Here is a 19042-nt window from a genome sequence, read left to right as displayed (position 1 = left end):
ATACAGGAGGTGTGATGGGCGGGGGGGGCTCACAGGACCCCCTATATCATCCTACCATCAGATATAGGTGTGATGGGCGGGGGGGCTCACAGGACCCCCTATATCATCCTACCATCAGATACAGGAGGTGTGATGGGCGGGGGGGGGCTCACAGGACCCCCGTCAGTCGGCCTTCAGTGGCTCGCACCAGAGGAATCTAACCTTGAATAGCGGCTTTTATCATTCTGAAGGAAGAGCTACACCTAAAGCATTAATCATTAATCAGACCTAATTAAAATACAACTTAGGACGGGCTATTTTCAGTGATTTCATGTTTACGGACTTGTTTGATGCATTTGTAAATTTGCATTTAAAAGAAAGAGAAAATCCCCAAAAGTCTGATTGTGGATGATATAGGGGGTCCTGTGAGGCCTCCTGCCCCCTGTGGATGTGTTCCAGCTGTTACAAAGAGGCGTGAACAGAGTGTAGCAGGTGATGCTTTATTCACCAAAGAGAAGCCTTTGATCCCTCACAGAGCATCCACCACAGCTCCATCTGCCTCTGCCCCCACATCAGCTTCATTCATGTCAACAAGTAAGAAAACCACCTGAAAAAGGCAAAAACGCATTTCTGGCTTTCAGACATGAGCTCCGTTGTTCCTATCTTTAGGGTGGTGAGATGTTTCCCTCCAACTTCCCCATGTTAGCATCAACATTAGCATCTGGTGAAGCTTCCTCACTGTGTGGAGGCAGAATAATGAATCAAAGACCTTCAACTGTGATGCAGCTTCACATTTGAGTATGGAGAAAAATCCTTTTTTAAAGGAACATGCGGCTCCGAACAGAAAGGTTAAAGCCCTCATCGCCACTGGGGAAACATTGTGCTCTTGCTAACTCGTCAGCAAGTCTTCTGAACCGCAGCAGCTTCAACGTCGCTGCTTTGCTTTGTTGCCTAAAGAGGTTGATGGATCGACCCTGCAGCTGCCGACATGCTGACTCCTGTATAAACGGGACTGGCCATACCTTATTTTAACCACGTCTCGGACCTACGAACACTTCCTGTTTGACCCCCTGAATGGCCTCCGGCAGCCGACTGGCTCCTTTGAAGCTAATGCAGACTTCTCATAATCGGTCTGGTTAAACTGCAGTGATTAGTATTTGTTAACGCCGCCTGCTTGGAGCTGACTGGAAGAGAAACGGAACATGTACAATGTGGAGAACTCTCTTGGAGAAAAAGAATGAAATACCGTGGAGTTACGGGTACTTCGGTGAAAGGCATGCTGGGAATCTATTCTAATCGAAGCCCTGCAAACAGCAATTCAGTGCTGGGCCAGCGTCTGTGACAGCGTCTGTGACAGGGCAGCCATGACAGCGTCCGTCACAGTGTCTGTGACACGGCAGCCGTGACAGCGTCTGTGACAGCGTCTGTCACAGGGCAGCCGTGACAGGGCAGCCGTGACAGCGTCTGTGATAGGCCAGCCATGACAGCGTCCGTCACAGCGTCTGTGACAGGGCAGCCATGACAGCGTCTGTGATAGGCCAGCCATGACAGCGTCCGTCACAGCGTCTGTGACAGGGCAGCCATGACAGCGTCTGTGATAGGCCAGCCATGACAGCGTCCGTCACAGCGTCTGTGACAGGGCAGCCATGACAGCGTCCGTCACAGCGTCTGTGACACGGCAGCCGTGACAGCGTCTGTGACAGCGTCTGTCACAGGGCAGCCGTGACAGGGCAGCCATGACAGCGTCCGTCACAGCGTCTGTGACAGGGCAGCCATGACAGCGTCTGTGACAGCGTCTGTGACAGTCCTGCTTTCTTGGCCAGTATTTCCATCTGGAATTGGCCCGAGGAGCCTCTGTGGCCACCTGAATCTCCTCCAGATCCAACCACCCTCCTGGTGTCTCTCTCACTAGGAGCCGTAATATCTGACTTCTGTTATTTAACCAATTTTTAAAACAAAATGTACAGGTTAATCTACATTTGCTCAAGTGGTATAAAAAGCAGCACTTTGTTAACCTTTGTACAAGGAATAAAAGCTTAAATGTAGGATAAGACACTTCCGTGCTGACACCCGTCAGCCTCTGGGATAACGAGGTTGTTTCCATTTTCTCCTCCCCGGAATACTTCAGAGTCTGGAGCAACACTTCCCGCCCCAGGTGGTGAGCGAAGGCTGCTTCCTCCATCTGCTGCTGCGACAGTAGGAGCAGGAACCACCCTGGGGGCTGAATGCTCCTCCGTGCCTCCTCAGGCCTCAGACTCGCCCTTCTTCTTCCCCTCCTCGCCAGTGTCGCTGTCCTCTGATTGGCTGCTGCTCAGCACCAAGAACTGACCATCGGGACCAGGCTGGTTCGAGGAGCGGCTTGACGCAGCGATCAGGCGGCTCTGCTCCTCCAGATCCTGAAAGCAGAACCAAAAACCCTTCCGATCAGGGGCCTGGCCTCAGACCTCAACGTTACCTTCTGCTGGGATCAAGGTTTCCTGAACAAGAACGGGCTCTGATCTTTTTCAATCCTGCCATATTTATAGAACATTTCCTTTCTGGCCCCATTCTCTGCAGGACTTTTCTGAACCAGAACCAAAGTCATCTGTTGTCTTGTTTGTTCTCTTCTTTCTGTTGCTTGTCTGCTACTTATTTGTTGGAACTGTCCATCAGTTCAGGGGTTCCCCAGCAGTCGGGTTCAGGATTCCCTTCTAAAATCAGTTCCTAATATTCAACAAGGAACAGGATGGTTCATCAGACCCATCGAGACAGGAGCGGAGAGGGGGGAAACAAGCAAGCACGCAAACAAACAAACAAACAAACAACATACAAACCCTGTGTGTATCTGTATAAATGGATGCATGGATGGATGGATGGATGGATGAATGGATGGATGAATGAATGGATGGATGAATGGGTGGGTGGATGGATGGATGAATGAAAGGATGGATGCATGGATGGATGGATGAATGAAAGGATGGATGGATGAATGGATGAATGGGTGGGTGGGTGGATGAATGGATGGATGGATGGATGAATGAATGCATGGATGGATGGATGGATGAATGGATGAATGAATGCATGGATAGATGAATGAATGGATGGATGGATGAATGCATGGATGGATGCATGAATGGATGGATGGATGAATGAATGGATGGATGAATGAATGATGGATGGATGAATGCATGGATGAATGAATGCATGGATGGATGGATGAATGAAAGGATGGATGGATGGATGGATGGATGAATGAATGGATGAATGAATGCATGGATGGATGGATGAATGAAAGGATGGATGGATGGATGGATGAATGCATGGATGAATGAATGCATGGATGGATGAATGAATGGATGGATGGATGGATGGATGGATGGATGATGGATGGATGGATGGATGGATGGATGGTTGAATGGATGAATGGATGAATGAATGCATGGATGGATGAATGAATGCATGGATGGATGAATGATGGATGGATGGATGGATGGATGGTTGAATGGATGAATGGATGAATGAATGCATGGATGGATGAATGAATGCATGGATGGATGAATGAATGGATGAATGAATGCATGGATGGATGGATGAATGAAAGGATGGATGATGGATGGATGAATGCATGGATGAATGAATGCATGGATGGATGAATGAATGCATGGATGGATGAATGAATGGATGGATGATGGATGGATGGATGGATGGATGGATGGATGGATGGATGGTTGAATGGATGAATGGATGAATGAATGCATGGATGGATGAATGAATGGATGGGCCGAGACCGTTCGAAGCCCCTGAGGCTGAAACAGGGTCAGGGAACAGTCCCAAGTTCAACCATGCTGAGTTCCCGTAGGACGTCCAGACCCGGACAGACAGGTGATGGACAACAAGAGGGACATTATGATGGTGGACAGAGAAATGGGTGCCCAGCAGATCCCAGTAACACCATGGGAGGCCTCTATGTGGAAGAGTCCAGCGCTAGCGCTAACAGCCCGTGCAGGAGCCTCCCAAGTATATGTTGAAACAGTCTAATGTCAGAGCTTTAACCTGGTTAAAAAGCTTTAACCTGGTTAAAAAGCTTTAACCTGGCTAAAGATCTCTAACCTGGCTAAAGATCTCTAACCTGGCTAAAGATCTCTAACCTGGCTAAAGATCTCTGACCTGGCTGAAGATCTCTAACCTGGCTAAAGATCTTTAACCTGGCTAAAGATCTTTAACCTGGCTAAAGAAGGTTAAACAAAACTCATTGAAGAGCAGCATGAAAGAAAGGATGACCTTCTCTATCTGCCTCTGCTTGCTGAGCTCTTCCTGCTGTTTCTCTTTGGCCTTTTCCTGCTCCTTCTTCTTCTCCACCTCCTGGCGACCCTGCAGCACAAAAACAGCCAGGGGAGCGAATCATGAAGCAGCGCCTTAATCCTCAGGATATGAAGGCCCAGCGCTCTCACCATCTCGGAGTGGAAGGCGATCTGCTTGGCCAGACCGATGCTGTCACAGATCTGAAAGCCATCAGACATGAACCATCAAACTCTAGCTGGGTCTCAGTTCCTCTGAAAACAGTGTCCCAGACGTCCTCCGGTTCTAAACATGTCACACACACACACACACACAACCTTCTCTCCTTCATTGTTGGACTCAAAGATGTAGCAGACAGCACGGTTGTCGCCCTGGGCGGCGCCAGACTGCAGAACAAACCCAAAGAGCCTCTTATTGTCCTGGTGGGAGGAGCTCTGGTGCACGGTGGACAGAGGGAACTACAACAGGACAGGACCATTGGTGAGACTCAGCTCCCATGCTAACAGTCGCCGAGCAACAGAGGCCGTCTTACCCTGAGGCGAGTGACTTGAGTCTGAGGATCAATCAGCCTGAAAAGGTGCACACACACACACACACACACACACACACACACACACACACACACACACAGAAAGATTCACACACCAATATTACGATACAATAGTATTTTCTGGGGACGGTAGCCCCTTTGTGGGGATCGACGATCTCCAGGTACTAAACACACATGTCCTTTTACTGTCTTTGTGAGGACTTTCAGCTAGAATGCTCTCCACACACACACACACAGAGTTCATACTTGAGGCAATCACACGTGACCAGCAGGTGTGATTCGGTCATCCTGAAGATGTTGTGGATGGCCCTGGCTGCAAGGATCTGCCTCATGGTCTCAGATATGACATCTGCTGACTCAATCGTCTTCACTTCCATACATCCCAGGAAGCGAACGATAAAGAGCTGGTGGAGGATGGAGTCTGGGCATTGAACAAATAAAATCTCTGCATATTCAAGAGCCTCAGACGGTGTGTGTCTGTGCACACACAGACAAGTTTCCTTCTGATTCAGTGGTGAAGTAAAGAAAGCGATGGTACCTTCACTGTCTTCTGCGTCGTCTCTGGACTCTCCAAAGGGATTGCTCCGTCTGTGGACACAGACATGAGACGCTATCATCTACTACAGTACAGATCAGCGTACACACACACACACACACACCTTCCAGAGGGCGCTATCGTCTTGTTCTGTCCTGAGTTTTCCTCGCTGACTGGGGAGATGATGTCAAACTGGATGGGCGTGCCAGGTGCAACCAGAGCATCCAGCGAGAGCACAGAGAGCGCGGGCGACGGCTCTGAGCCCACCGAGCTGATGCTGCCCGCTCGGGCCACACGACCTTTGCTGGAAAAGGAGGAGAACTGGTGATGGGTGAAGGGTGAGGATGATGGCGGGGCTGGAATCATCTTAAATGTGCTGGCAGATGCTCCGTTTGGGAACAGTGCAGGTCCCCTACCTGCCCGGCCTCAGGGTTAGGGTTAGGGTTAGGGTTAGGGTTAGGAGGTCCCCTACCTGCCCGGGTTCAGGGTTTGGGATAAAACTTATTTTTGCACTGGCCTACTGATCCCTGAGCAGGGGAGTGCGGAGGGTGAGGGCCCCCCGGGGGGGGGGGGGGGGACAATATAAATAAAAATAAGAAATAAATTGGAAAATAAAATGGAAAAAACGAAGATATGTAATAAAAGCAGGGTAGAAAATAAAAGGGTCGATCCATAGGTAGATAAGAGACTGGTTCAGTTTGTAAGTAAGAATGTTAAGTTGTTTGAATTGGCTGATTGGGAGAGATAGGTTCTATGGGTGTTCATTGAGGCCATGTGGTGTCTTTGTGCCTAATCTGTTGATCCATATGCGTTCCGCTCTTCTCCTCTGTCCCACTGTCCAGCTGTTATTGGTTTCCAGCCCCGAGATGATAAGGTGGCTGACTGGGTGCTCTTGGAAGTGGCGGACAAGGGTGGTGCAAGTCGACTTCCTGCTATATTGTAAAGGTGCTGTGTTAGACGGGTATGTATGGAATTTTGTGTTTCACCTATATAATGTTTATTGCAGAGGGTGCATGTGATGATGTAGACTACGTTGGTGGAATGGATGGAAGTGAGGCCTAGTGTGGGGAACCCTGTACCAGTGTATGTGTTTTGAATGAATTTTCTGTCTCGATAGTGTTGGCTATGTCTGGGTCGGGGTGCGATGAATTGGTCCGGGAATTTGGATGTGGTGAGTATGGAATGGAGATTTCTGTTTTTTCTGTGTGCTAGGATAATCTTGTGGTTATAGAAGGCCGGATGTTGGTTGTGTAGTATGGTTGAAAAGTTTTGTTTAATGGTGTACTGTAAGGTTGTGGTTCTATGTGAAAAAGTAGAAATGAATGGTATGATTTGTGATTTTTGTGGGAAGGCTGGGGTCTGTGGGTCCGGGACTCCCCCTGAATTGTCCTCTATGTTTGTAAGTGGGTTAGGGTTAGGGGTAGGAGGGGGGTTGGGGTGAGGGTTGGGGTTAGGGTTGGGGTTGGGGTTAGGGAGAAGGTTAGGGTAAAGAGGGGTGTTGGGGTTAGGGCTAGGGTTGGGGTTAGGGTTAGGGTTGGGGAGAAGGTTGGGGTTAGGGTCAAAGAGGGGGTGTTGGGTTTGGGGTTAGGGTTAGGGTTGGGGTTAGGGTTTGGAGGAAGGTGAAGGTTGGGGTTAGGGTTAGGGTGGGGGAAAAAGTGGGGGGTTAGGGTTAGGGTTAGGGTTAGGGTTGGGGTTAGGGTTAGGGAGAAGGTTGGGGTTAGGGTAAGGAGGGGTGTTGGTTTGGGGTTAGGGTTAGGGTTGGGGTTAGGGTTTGCGGAAGGTGAAGGTTGGGGTTAGGGTTAGGGTGGGGGAAAAGGTTGGGGTTAGTTCGGGTTCGGGTGGGGTTGGGGTTAGGGAGAAGGTTGGGGTTAGGGTAAGGAGGGGGGTTGGGGTTAGGGTTCGAGTTAGGGTTAGGGAGAAGGTTGGGGTTAGGGTAAAGAGGAGTGTTGGGGTTAGGGCTAGGGTTGGGGTTAGGGTTCGGTTTAGGGAGAAGGTTGGGGTTAGGGTAAAGAGGGGTGTTGGGTTTGGGGTTAGGGTTGGGGTTAGGGTTTGGAGGAAAGTGAAGGTTGGGGTAGGGTTAGGGTGGGGGAAAAGGTTGGGGTTAGGGTTAGGGTTAGGTTGGGGTTAGGGTTAGGGAGAAGGTTGGGGTTAGGGTAAGAGGGGGTTGGGGTTGGGGTTAGGGTTAGGGTGGGGTTAGGGTTTGGAGGAAGGGAAGGTGGGGTTAGGGTTAGGGTGGGGGAAAAGGTTTGGGGTTAGGGTGGTTGGGTTAGGTTGGGTTGGGGTTGGGAGGGAGAAGGTTGGGGTTAGGGTAAGGAGGGGGGTTGGGGTTAGGGTTAGGGTTGGGGTTAGAGTTAGCGTTAGGGAGAAGGTTGGGGTTAGGGTAAAGAGGGGTGTTGGGTTTGGGGTTAGGGTTAGGGTTGGGGTTAGGGTTTGGAGGAAGGTGAAGGTTGGGGTTAGGGTTAGGGCGGGGGAAAGGGTTGGGGTTAGGGTTAGGGTTAGGGTTGGGGTTAGGGTTAGGGAGAAGGTTGGGGTTAGGGTAAGGAGGGGGGTTAGGGTTAGGGTTAGGGTTAGGAGGTCCCCTACCTGCCCGGCCTCAGGGTTAGAGGGTTAGGGTTAGGGTTAGGGTTAGGAGGTCCCCTACCTGCCCGGCCTCAGGGTTAGAGGGTTAGGGTTAGGGTTAGGGTTAGGAGGTCCCCTACCTGCCCGGCCTCAGGGTTAGAGGGTTAGGGTTAGGAGGTCCCCTACCTGCCGGCCTTAGGGTTAGAGGGTTAGGGTTAGGGTCAGGGTTAGGAGGTCCCCTACCTGCCCGGCCTCAGGGTTAGAGGGTTAGGGTTAGGGTTAGGGTTAGGAGGTCCCCTACCTGCCCGGCCTCAGGGTTAGGGTTAGGGTTAGAGGGTTAGGTTAGGAGGTCCCCTACCTGCCCGGCCTCAGGGTTAGGGTTAGGGTTAGAGGGTCAGGGTCAGGAGGTCCCCTACCTGCCCGGCCTCAGGGTTAGGGTTAGGGTTAGAGGGTTAGGGTTAGGAGGTCCCCTACCTGCCCGACCTCAGAGTTAGGGTTAGAGGGTTAGGGTTAGGGTTAGGAGGTCCCCTACCTGCCCGACCTCAGAGTTAGGGTTAGAGGGTTAGGGTTAGAGGGTTAGGGTTAGCAGGTCCCCTACCTGCCCGACCTCAGGGTTAGGGTTAGGGTTAGGGTTAGAGGGTTAGGAGGTCCCCTACCTGCCCGGCCTCAGGGTTAGGGTTAGGGTTAGGGATAGGGTCAGGGTTAGGGTTAGGAGGTCCCCTACCTGCCCGGCCTCAGGGTTAGGGTTAGGTTAGGAGGTCCCCTACCTGCCCAGCCTCAGGGTTAGAGGGTTAGGGTTAGCAGGTCCCCTACCTGCCCGGCCTCAGGGTTAGAGGGTTAGGGTTAGGGTTAGAGGGTTAGGGTTAGGAGGTCCCCTACCTGCCCGGCCTCAGGCTCTCGTGTCTCTGCTGGAAGGATGGCGACGGCGTCACGGCCTCTAGAGCCGATTGGTTGACTCTTGCTGCCAGCTCCTGCCAGCACAAATGACAGAAGCCACAGCTGAGACTCAGGCATCCGGTTCTCATCCTTATTGGAATATCTGGGTCTGAAGTCCTCAGACTGGTTTGGGTCTCAGGTCCTAAAGTTTACGCCGTTTTTTCCTTTAACATTATTAGCATTTCTTTTCCTATTCTTCTGTTCGTCACTGGATAGTGACTCGGTCACACACACCTCTGCGTTCTCACTCAGGTAGATCCTTCTGGAGATGTTGTTGATGGTGGCGATCCACTGGGGGAGGAATCAGCAGAGAGGTGAATGGCCGGAGCAGCACAGCAGCTACCAATAAAGAGACGCTGACGCGGCTTCAGTCCCTTTTACCTCCTCACAGTCCTTCCTGCTCTCCGACTGCAGCGTCACCATCCTGACAGAGGAGCAGAGCTAAAGCTTTATTCAATTCAACTGTTTATTCAACTCAACTTTCAAAGTCAAACCCCGCTGTTTTATTGCTGAGCTATTGTAATAGTCAAATCTAGCAAGTGTTTGCTGTTAACCTTATGGCAGTTACACACATTATTTAATTATATTACAAATAGGAATAATGGAGACTTTGCTGAGGAGCCTGATTATTTAATTATATTACAAATATGAATAATGGAGACTTTGCTGAGGAGCCTGATTATTTAATTATACAGTGATCCCTCGCTATATCGCGGTTCATCTTTCGCGGCTTTGCTGCTTCGCGGATTTTTTTTAAAAATTTTTTTTTACAGTGCCTCTGAATCCTGATTGGCTCAGGGGCTTTACTGTTGTCTAGAAATAAAATATTGACGCTTGACTGTATTGATTTTTCACTTGTCAACAGTTTTTGTTTCTGTACATTCTGCCAACTTTACGTTTGCACTTGGTCGCTTAGCAACCATGGTGAGAATGGCCACTGAACTTCAGCGCACGGCACAAGAATGGGACCCTTTGATGAGTCGTTCATTGCAGTTCTCAAATATAATTGAAGGTGGCATATCCGTTTATAAAAATCTTCTTGCCCAGAAAAAGAAAGAGCGCCAACAACTGCCTATAACAATGTTCTTCTCTGGGAGAAAGACTCCTGCGCCTTCAGTAGAAACAGACGCTACAGCGGAGCGGAGTCAGGACGCAGAGGCACAGCTGGGACTGGGAAATACGCGAGTGACAATGTTTCCAACCTTGTATTACTATATTAAAATTATTGTTTTAAACAAATTTTGGGCTTTAAAACAGGTTTTGATTTTTGGTTTCATTCTACTGTTCAGTATTGCATTGTAAAATAATTAAAAAAAATAAAGTTGCTACTTCGCGGATTTCACTTTTCGCGTGTTACTTTTGGAACGCAACTCCCGCGATAAACGAGGGATCACTGTATTACAAATATGAATAATGGAGACTTTGCTGGGGAGCCTGATTATTTAATTATATTACAAATATGAATAATGGAGACTTTGCTGAGGAGCTTGATTATTTAATTATATTACAAATATGAATAATGGAGACTTTGCTGAGGAGCTTGTGCAAGAAAACTTGAATGAATGGGAGAAAAAGCCAACAAAAACTCACTTCTTGCCATCAAAGGATGTGACCTGGAAGCAAAAGCGTCGGTCATCACAGTCGACAGCCATGACAGAAGAGTTGTCCAGGTCCGTGACCAGGCTCCCCGCCACCTCGCCACGGCCCTGCTGCATCAGGTTACCCCCCTGTGTGAAGAAATACTGGCGCTCCCAGGTGGACGACACCAACCCCGTCTTACTGGAAGATAGAGACAGAAGGCGACACGCTTGCTATGTGAGGACATCAGCCCAAAGGAACAGAGGAGCAAACGTTAAAAACAACAGGCACATCAAATAAAGGATGCCATACTTTCGGATGTACAGGTAGCCCTGCTTCTGGGTCAGGTTCCGACAGACAGGTGAGTGGTTGGGATCAGGCTCGTAGGGGGCGTAAAGCAGGTCACATGATCTCTCCATGTCCTGGATGGTCTCCTGCATCTGTCTGACCTCCTCCTCCATCTCCTGACGCACACTACACACACACACTCCATATTGCTCCCATAGTTCTAAAAACGATGGGCAACGGGTAAAAGAAAGATTCATTCTTACTTCTGGAAACTTGTTCCTATGGTTGCCAGGAAGTCTTCCCACTGCTGAGTGAGATTTTCTGAACCGAGTTTAAAGAAACTTATCTGCAAAGACAAAGCACACACGTCTGGAGGTGGTTTTCAACTCAACAACCATTTAGTCGGGCGTATAAACAGGCACCAACGATCCAAATCATTCTAGGCATCTATAGGTGCACGTAAGATCCAGAACGTCTGCGTGTTCTGCATGTGGGTCCACGCATTTTGAGCACTATGGCATTGAAAATCCTGTCTGTTGGTGGATATGTGTCACAGTTGGGACGACTTCAGGGGAATACCGGCCTCAAAAAGAAGAAACGCTCTTCTTTATTGAGTTTAGACTGGTTGCCAGAAACTGCAGACTTCTTATCTGCCATTTCTGGGGATGGTGTGTGTGTGTGTGTGTGTGTGTGTGTGTGTACCTGGGCCTGCATGTATCCCAGCAGGGGCTCCAGCAGAGCCATTTTCTTCTTGTATTGCAGGGTGTTGAGCGAGCAGAAATAATGCATCATGGTCTGATGCTGTTTCTTGCGGGAGGTGTAAACATCCTCAACAGCCTCAGCTCGTACCTGAGGAACACACACCACGTCCTGCGCTCAGAGCCCGCCTTGACGTTTCAGTTTAGCCTACCAGCTTGGAGGCTTTTTGAGTGACACAACAGTAGAACCTATTTTAAACCACGTTCCTCTTGGTTCTGTGGATCCGCACAAACCACAGTCACGTTGTTCTCTGATGATGCAACTGAATCAGAGCAAAAGTCACACAACACACTTGATCTCATCTCTTCCTGACTGTTCGATTCTCCTGACAACCTTGCTAATACACATTTATGAGGGGAGCGTTTATACCTTGTCGTTGTCTCTCTTCTTGGACAGCCGACTGTATCTGTTAATGGCCACGTCATGATCTGGGAAAACAACAGGCGGCTTTACAACCGAGCGGAAAAAAGGAACTTCAGGAGACTCAAGTGGACCTTAGGAAGGGTAACAGAGGACAGCGTCGCAAGCAGATGATAATTAAGTAAAATAGGTCTAACTACAATAAAGCATGAGGTGACAAGATGAAAACAGATTAAACCAAGAACACCAGTCTGAAAAGGTGTGTTCTGAAGTGGTGACAGAATCAGTGGTGACAGAATCAGTGGTGACAGAATCAGTGGTGACTATCCTGTGGAAGAGAGTTCCAGAGGTCGGAGGGGCCACGACTGGAGGCTCTCGACCCCCGGGGGGGGACGGGGGGGACAGACGAGCAGATGGGAGTGCGGGCTGGATGGAGGGGGAGGACCCCAGTGAGCCTCTGGGTGCTACCATAACTCACCATGGCTGGATATTTGGAAGACTTCTTTGAGAGTGAGGATCTCTGCAGGAAGACAAGAAGGTGTAAAATGAGGCTGACAGCAGCCTGAGAATGACAGAGCCCTAAATTCAGCCTCTGGAACACCGAGTGAAGTCGTGCAGCATTATCAGACATGAGAACTTTTAGTTTCAGCTATTGGACACGTGTGTGAGTCTGGGTGTGTGTGTGTGTGTTACCTTTCAGATCTCTTTCTTTAAACTGAGTAATAGGAAACATCATAGCATCAGCGAGCTGGGTGGAAAGGACGGCGTGACAAGAACTCAGCTAGAGAAGTGTGTGTGGGGGGGGGGGAGAGTCAAAAACTGCTTTAGGATTCAACAAAGTATTAAAAACTAGGAGCAAAGAGCTTTAAGGGATAGTCAAGCTCTGCTTGGGTGGAATGTCTCACCTCATCAATGACTTTTGCAAACTGCTGAAGGGTAGAGCTCATCACCTCATCATCACCCCCCAAAGGGAAACGCTGCAACGACAAGAACAAAGGGAAGAGTTCATTTCTCGCCCAAGGAATACAGCCGCTTCGGAGTTCCTGGGAAGCCCTGGGGGCAGGAGCTGGACAGGAACTGTTCCTCTCCCTTGGTCGCGTCTGTACCGAGGGGTCGGACCCCTCGCCAGTGAGTTCTGATCGCAAACGCTGGGCGACAGTTTCGACTGTGAGGTCACCCGAGCGAGCCGCCGAGGCCAAAATCAGTAACAACAAAAGCAGGTAAACATGAAAAAAGCTGAGGTGGAATATTCTAAGGGACTGTGACCACCAGCAGCTCTGTGCAGGGGGAACTTAGAGAGGTTTGTTTTTAGGTCCACTCTATCGCTCTAAACTAAGTCTGTTCACACATCAGGGCGCTCACCAATTTTAGGCCGAGGAGTTACACCCCGTAAAGTTTCCTGCAATTGGCCGTTTGGGGGTGGGGGGGTTCCTGCAATGAAGCCACGCACCAAAGACACTGTAAAAGGACCAGTTCCCACAGTGGATACTTGCCTTATGTGAGGAGCATCTTCTCGGAACAGAACTGACATCACTAGGGCGTACTTCCTGTCTTAAAAGTGTTCTCACAAGCATTTAAATCTGATCGAACGTTTGACCCTGTGGGACCTTTCCTTGTGAAACTCTGCACAGACACGGTGGAAGAAACTCAATTGCTGGTGTTGAGGGCTTGAATACGCCAAGGTCGTGGTCACAAGACCTACCTGCTTGTCATACTCCTTCAGCAGTCTTGATGTCAGGTGTGTTGCAGCGCTCAGTTCGTTCTTGAAGAGGAAAGAGGAAACTCCAATGAGAAAGACTATGAAGGCACATTAGCTGTGAGCTTCTCTCGCCCCGCTGCGCCTGTGAAGGTGGTTCTACCTGTGCATCGTAAATCCTCTGCATGGCTTGATACAGCTGCGTGCAGTAGCTGGAGACGGCGGCGGTGTCCTCCTCAAACACTCTCAGCAGAGAACGAGTCTAATTACAAAACAGTTGACATTGAAGTTCATCCAAAAGACTTTGATGGCACAATAGGCTCCACTGCCCAACAATGCAAACTCATTTTCTTTGACTTTTTTATTTAGAATTGCCCTCCAGCCATCTCCATACCATCTCGTGCATAAAGATGTGCTGGCATGACAAGCAGATCCCTTGAATCCTGCTGACAACATTGTCGACAGTGACACGGATCAAGCACCAGCAACAGTAGAGCATTAAGAGAGCTCAATCAAGATGACTGGAATCATTCCGGCCACTTTGAAACAGCCTGAACCACAAATCCACTGGCTGCACCCCAGTCATGACGTCACCGCCGCTGGAAGGTTGTTTTAGGCTTCTTTATTAGTGCAAAACGCATCTCTACGCTGAAAATGACATTAGAAGAAAACTGCTAGCAAATAAACGTTTTAAACTAGTAAGAGGGGTAATAATCCAACTGGCTAAGAAAGAGCCCAGCTAACCAGATTTTTAATAGGAGGGTCTTTGGTAAAGGACTGACGTTTCCACCCCTGAGAGGCGGAAACTCCCACCAAAGATCAGTGTAGTCAGTGTTTTCATGTTGATGGACAACTAGCATACGATTTTACAATGTTCCATTTCCCAGTTTATCGTTACCAGGCTGTCTCGGCATTTGTAACTTGTCATCTCATCCATTTTAAAACGTTGGCAAACAGGTCTAACAAAGATGGTTAGCCTAGCTGGAGCGCTGGCTAACATTAGCATGGCTGCTGAAAGCCCCGAGAAAGAAGGTAGTTACCTGCGGACTGTCCTCCAGCGTCTCCTCTATTGGCAGCTTCTCTATTCCGGGCATGGTTCTGGGTGGTTATTTGTTAATTGATGCCAAACTACAGCCAGAACATACAACAAAATCAGTCCGACAAGTCAAATTCCCAAAACCCTGACTCGGCTCCGCCCACCTGCTCTGGTCCAGCCCCTTAGGTTGTCAGTCATTGGCTAGACACCAGGCTGATCACGTGATTGCTGTTTTTTTAGTAAAAGAACCAAGGCCGCCATTTTGGCTCACAATTCCATTCATTAGAGACATTTTTCTGCAATTTCGAGCCATAATGTCCGCTCCACAGTCGTCACAATGAGTCAGAATTCATTAACAATTGGTCTTTGCGTAAAATCATAAAATCATACCATACACACACACACATATACTGTATATATATATATATATATATATATATATATATATATATATATATATATATATATATATATATTAACAATGGCACACACCATGGCCCGTCACTCCTTATTTAAATAAGGCAGAAATAGATGGAGAAATAGGATTATTGTTCGAAATTAGACATAATCTATATTATTCGTACCAGGGGTTAGGGTTAGGCGGTTTTATTTCTCTGTATGTCCTGTTCCTGTGGCAGAACCGACGATATTGCAGACTCTGGATTATTTTGTGTTTACAGTTTATATTTCAGTACGATGGTGTAAATAGTCTTTATTCTGGGGTGTACAGGGCAAATATTATTTATGTATAAGGCAATGATGAAATGGTCACGAACACCACAGCCTTCATTACCATTGGTCAGCCCCATGTAGGTGTTTGATTTCTCTCTCTCCCGCACACGCATGCACGCGCGCGCGCCCCCACACGCTTCAGGTCGTCAGCACGCCTCCGTGGCTCAGAGTTGTGCAGACTTGAGGGAGGAATGGCGTCCTCTCGGAGTTTCTTCATCTCTCTCTCCGCTGTATATTTGCTGTTGTTTACCTGTTGTGGAGCTACGACCTCGGGCAATAAAAGAGCCAACCAGGAGCGATGCGCGTTCAAGGTGAAACAGCATTCTTCCCCTTTTGAAACTCGTTTTGTGTCGGCAACATTTAATTGAAACTGCTTCTGTGTCGGCTCCGCTCTCCTTACGTGTGTTTATCTTTAATGGGCTTTAAGCCATGGTCCCGTTTGGCCTTTTTGTTAAAGGTCAGGCGTTCTAAAGTCACATTTATGCCACTTTGTTCCAACAATTCCACGCTTCTGTTGCATTTTCCAGTGAACTCACCTTTCTCACCTGTGGCCGGAGCCTTTTGAAAGACTTGTTGGTTCGTTCAGTCAAACCATGAATGTGTCACAGAATGCAGAATCTCCCATTAGTGCTGTTCTCCAGCTGGAGGATGCGTTTTGTTGCGTGATCTACTGTATGATCCCGTGCGGGGGCATCAAGGTGTTCACCTCCTCTCAGAGATGAACGTTTGTGCTGTCCGGACGTTTGGCTCTATTTATTTTTAAAAACAAACATTTTCTTGTATTCTTGGCTTTCATGTCTACTTTAGATTATTAATTTTTCCAGGCTTTAAGTTTTTTGTTTTAGAAAAGCTGAAAGAGCGGTGCTGCGTTTAAGTTCCGTCGGGATTCGCAGGTAGTAAAGCTGGTTTCCTGCCTTTTGTGTGTCGTGTGAAAACATTTGATATGGAAAAGAGGGAAACTCTAGTGTTTCTCTCACAGCGCTGCGTTCACTCTCCACAACAGCTTTGTTCCCGTCCATGAATAAAAGTTACACTATTCACAGTCATTTGAGCTCCACCTGAGTCCCGTCGGACACAGGCCGCCCGCCACAGATCTGCAGTATCCAGAAATGTGATACTGTTGCTGTGCAACTGCAGCGTTTCATCAGTGTCCACCTTCTGCCGCTAAACGTGGAGCTGCAAGTTCTTTCATGAGCTGCTCCTGCAGGAATTATTGGCCTTTTCCCAATTCCATTGTTATTATTGAAACGGAACCATGACAAGTTTGCTGTCCAGACTTTTTTAACCAAAAGATCTTGTTGTTGAAATGATAAATAAAATGACCCGAACCCTTTTGAGATTGTTTAACAGCTCAGCAACACAGAGGCTTTTCACACCTGCCCGAAAGTTTAAGATGAAGTCCATTTGTGCTTGTTTAGGGGAAAGAAAAATGGCCCTTGTGTTGACACCTACCTGGCTTTAGTGTGTGTGTGTGTGTGTGTGTGCGTGTGTGTGTGTGTGTGTGTGTGTGATTTTCCTCTCTTGGGCTTTCAAGTGTTTTCTACAGGAAGCTTTACACTGTTTACTCTGTTAAAACATTCCTTCCTGCATCCCCCAACCCCCCCCCCAACACACACACCACACACACACCCGACCCCCTCTCCTGCTTCCTCTTTTTTTTCCAGAGCGCACACATCAAAGGCAGCTGGATGGGGGTGTTAGGACCTGCTATTCTACAGGTGTGAGGTTATTAGAGCTGTGTGTGTGTGTGTGTGTGTGTGTGGTGTGTGTGTGTGTGTGTGTGTGTGTGTGTACCCTGTAAAAGCTCTTGTCGTTTAAAAAGACCCCACAGTTGAAAAAGCTTTTCTTTCTTTCTTTCTTTCTGACAACCTTCTACACATTTAGGGCAAACTTTGGTATCCCAGGTTTCCAGGTTTTCTGTTGAAGCACGAACGCCAGGAGACGCTCTCCGGATCTCCTCACATCTTGTTACTCTGCTTTGAGACGGTGGAGCAGGTCTGTGGCCTTTTCCAGAGTTTGGTCGACCGTTGTTGGACTCAGAAGTCAAATGGAAGCAGTCCTTGTCTTTTACCGCATGTTTTAACCATCAAAACGTTTCAGTTCCTCCTGAACTCTGAAGTGCATCTGCAAAAACCATCAGCCGCCTCCGTTCCACCAGGAACTCAGGGAATAAATCAGGCTCTTGCCTTCTCTGCACCAGCCTCCTCATCTCCGCTGTCTCCCACCCGCCCACTGAGGCTCGCGGCAACACATCTGGACGTGCCTTCAGCCCACTTCATGGCGTCTGAAGAAGTCATTAGGTGGCAGAGTGCTGCTGGGCCTTCACCGGGCAATAAAGCCAAATGGCTCACACTGAAGAGTCAACGCGCTCGTTCTGGGCCAATCTCGAGGAGGGAAACCTAGCCCGAGCCAGTGCACTGGGTTGTTGCCCGGCTCTGGCAACTCCATGGCAACGTCTGCTCCCTGAGCTTCCTGGCAGCGCCCGGCTGGCCACACGTCCAGAAGGCCTCAGGTCCGTGCTGCTGGCGCTGACCAGGACTGCTTCTGCAGAAAGGAAGTGTTTTAAAGCCCGGACCTATAGACTGGCCCAGCAGGAGAGGCGTAAAGCAGGAGGAGGTGGGGGTGGGATGGAGGAGAGAGGTGGGGAGTCATTGTGGAGCAGTCATGCAGGAGAAGGAAGCTGCAGGTTTTGTTCGTGCGGTGGGAAAAACTCTGGTTGGCTGCTCCTTAACACACACACACACACACACTCACACACACACACACACACACACACACACACACACACACGGGGACAGCGTTGAATTGTTGTTCCTCACCTTTGTTTCCAGCTTTCCTCACATGTTCTCCTGTGGAGTTAAGGAGCTCAGATCTGATTTAATTTCTGTTCTGTAAAGGAGCAGATAATCTGAGGCTTCTGCTCATTCTGCCCAGGCTGCACGTTATCAAGTATCATCATGTGTATGTGGACAGAATGCATCAAGTAAAGGGTGTCTGTGTGTGTGTCTCTGTGTGTGTGTGTCTGTGTGTGTGTGTGTGTGTCTCTGTGTGTGTGTGTGTTGTGTGTGTGTGTGTGTGTGTGTGTGTGTGTGTGTGTGTGTGTGTGTGTGTTTTCAGGCGTTTGAATACCCGGACCCTGAAAATCCCCCATTGTCCCGGCAGCTTCTCCCCTCACTTGTGTTTTTTGTGTTAGCGCAGCAGCACCATATTATGTTCCTCACTGCGTGTTTGTGTGTGTCTCAGTGGGACATGAAAAGCAACACACTTCCAGTGTGTTCCCAGGGGTCAGTGGCTGCACCTTTGTTCACCACCAAAGTGACATTCCAGACAAAGGTTCTCGGAACGGCTTTAGATGTTTCCCCTCTTTGAAGAGTCGGTCTTCAACAGAAGTCTCCCAGGTCCACCCGGACTGGCGAGAGCGACCACGTTGGCGCCTGAGCTGCGCCACTTGTGCCTTTTGAGTTAATTCGAGTTAAAGGACTTGTTCCAACCAACGGGGAGCAACGGTTGACCGTGTCCGAGCTGGTGCGGTGAGCTTGGGCTTTGTCCGGCGTGTCCCACATCTGGAACTGCTCTGCTTGGACTAAACAACTTGAAGGAGGTGGAGAAGTTGCTATGTGAACCATGAAGGCTGTAATTGAGGAAGTTCCTGTTTAATCAGATTCCTCCCTCTCTTTTTCCTCACTTCCTTCCCCTTCTGCTGGGTGGCTGATTACTTCCCATCACCCTCCGCTCTTCATTCTGCCTCTGGATCCA

General features: G+C 48.9%; 2 protein-coding genes across 3 annotated transcripts in view; one reads left to right on the top strand and one right to left on the bottom strand.

Moving 5' to 3' along the window:
* Positions 1-465: 465 nt before the first annotated feature.
* appl1 (adaptor protein, phosphotyrosine interaction, PH domain and leucine zipper containing 1) lies at positions 466-14735 on the bottom strand. The gene is made up of 22 exons (XM_057030511.1): positions 14559-14735; positions 13682-13780; positions 13525-13584; positions 12728-12799; positions 12516-12603; positions 12301-12342; positions 11832-11890; positions 11406-11552; positions 10967-11049; positions 10728-10889; positions 10428-10616; positions 9219-9261; positions 9072-9128; positions 8781-8872; positions 5467-5646; positions 5346-5395; positions 5054-5228; positions 4790-4826; positions 4575-4715; positions 4410-4460; positions 4240-4329; positions 466-2375 (listed from the first exon to the last, which is right to left on the bottom strand). The coding sequence occupies exons 1-22, from the start codon at positions 14610-14612 to the stop codon at positions 2223-2225; spliced, it is 2124 nt and encodes a 707-aa protein (XP_056886491.1). The 5' UTR covers positions 14613-14735; the 3' UTR covers positions 466-2222.
* A 693-nt stretch (positions 14736-15428) lies between these two features.
* The window catches only part of il17rd (interleukin 17 receptor D), a 16769-nt gene continuing 13155 nt past the window's right edge, over positions 15429-19042 (top strand). Inside the window, exon 1 of one of the 2 annotated variants that reach the window (XM_057030698.1) lies at positions 15429-15597. In XM_057030698.1, the coding sequence (XP_056886678.1) occupies positions 15478-15597 (120 nt within the window). In that variant the 5' untranslated portion in view covers positions 15429-15477. The remainder of the gene's footprint in view (positions 15598-19042) is intronic. The other variant, XM_057030697.1, reaches the window with a different exon arrangement.

This window comes from Takifugu flavidus, chromosome 4 (genome assembly GCF_003711565.1).
Source record: "Takifugu flavidus isolate HTHZ2018 chromosome 4, ASM371156v2, whole genome shotgun sequence".
NCBI classification, from domain to species: Eukaryota; Metazoa; Chordata; class Actinopteri; order Tetraodontiformes; family Tetraodontidae; genus Takifugu; species Takifugu flavidus.
This window is presented reverse-complemented; position numbering and strand designations above follow the sequence as displayed.

What these genes read in the sequence shown, in the direction of transcription:
- appl1 (XM_057030511.1), bottom strand. Translation starts at nt 14,612, where the DNA reads ATGCCCGGAATAGAGAAGCTGCCAATAGAGGAGACGCTGGAGGACAGT. An exon ending in GAGAGCCTGAGGCCGGGCAG is followed by an intron (nt 5,647 to 8,780) that starts GTAGGGGACCTC and finishes CTCCTTTTCCAG; the next exon opens with CAAAGGTCGTGTGGCCCGAG. An exon ending in CGACGCAGAAGACAGTGAAG is followed by an intron (nt 5,229 to 5,345) that starts GTACCATCGCTT and finishes TTCAATGCCCAG; the next exon opens with ACTCCATCCTCCACCAGCTC.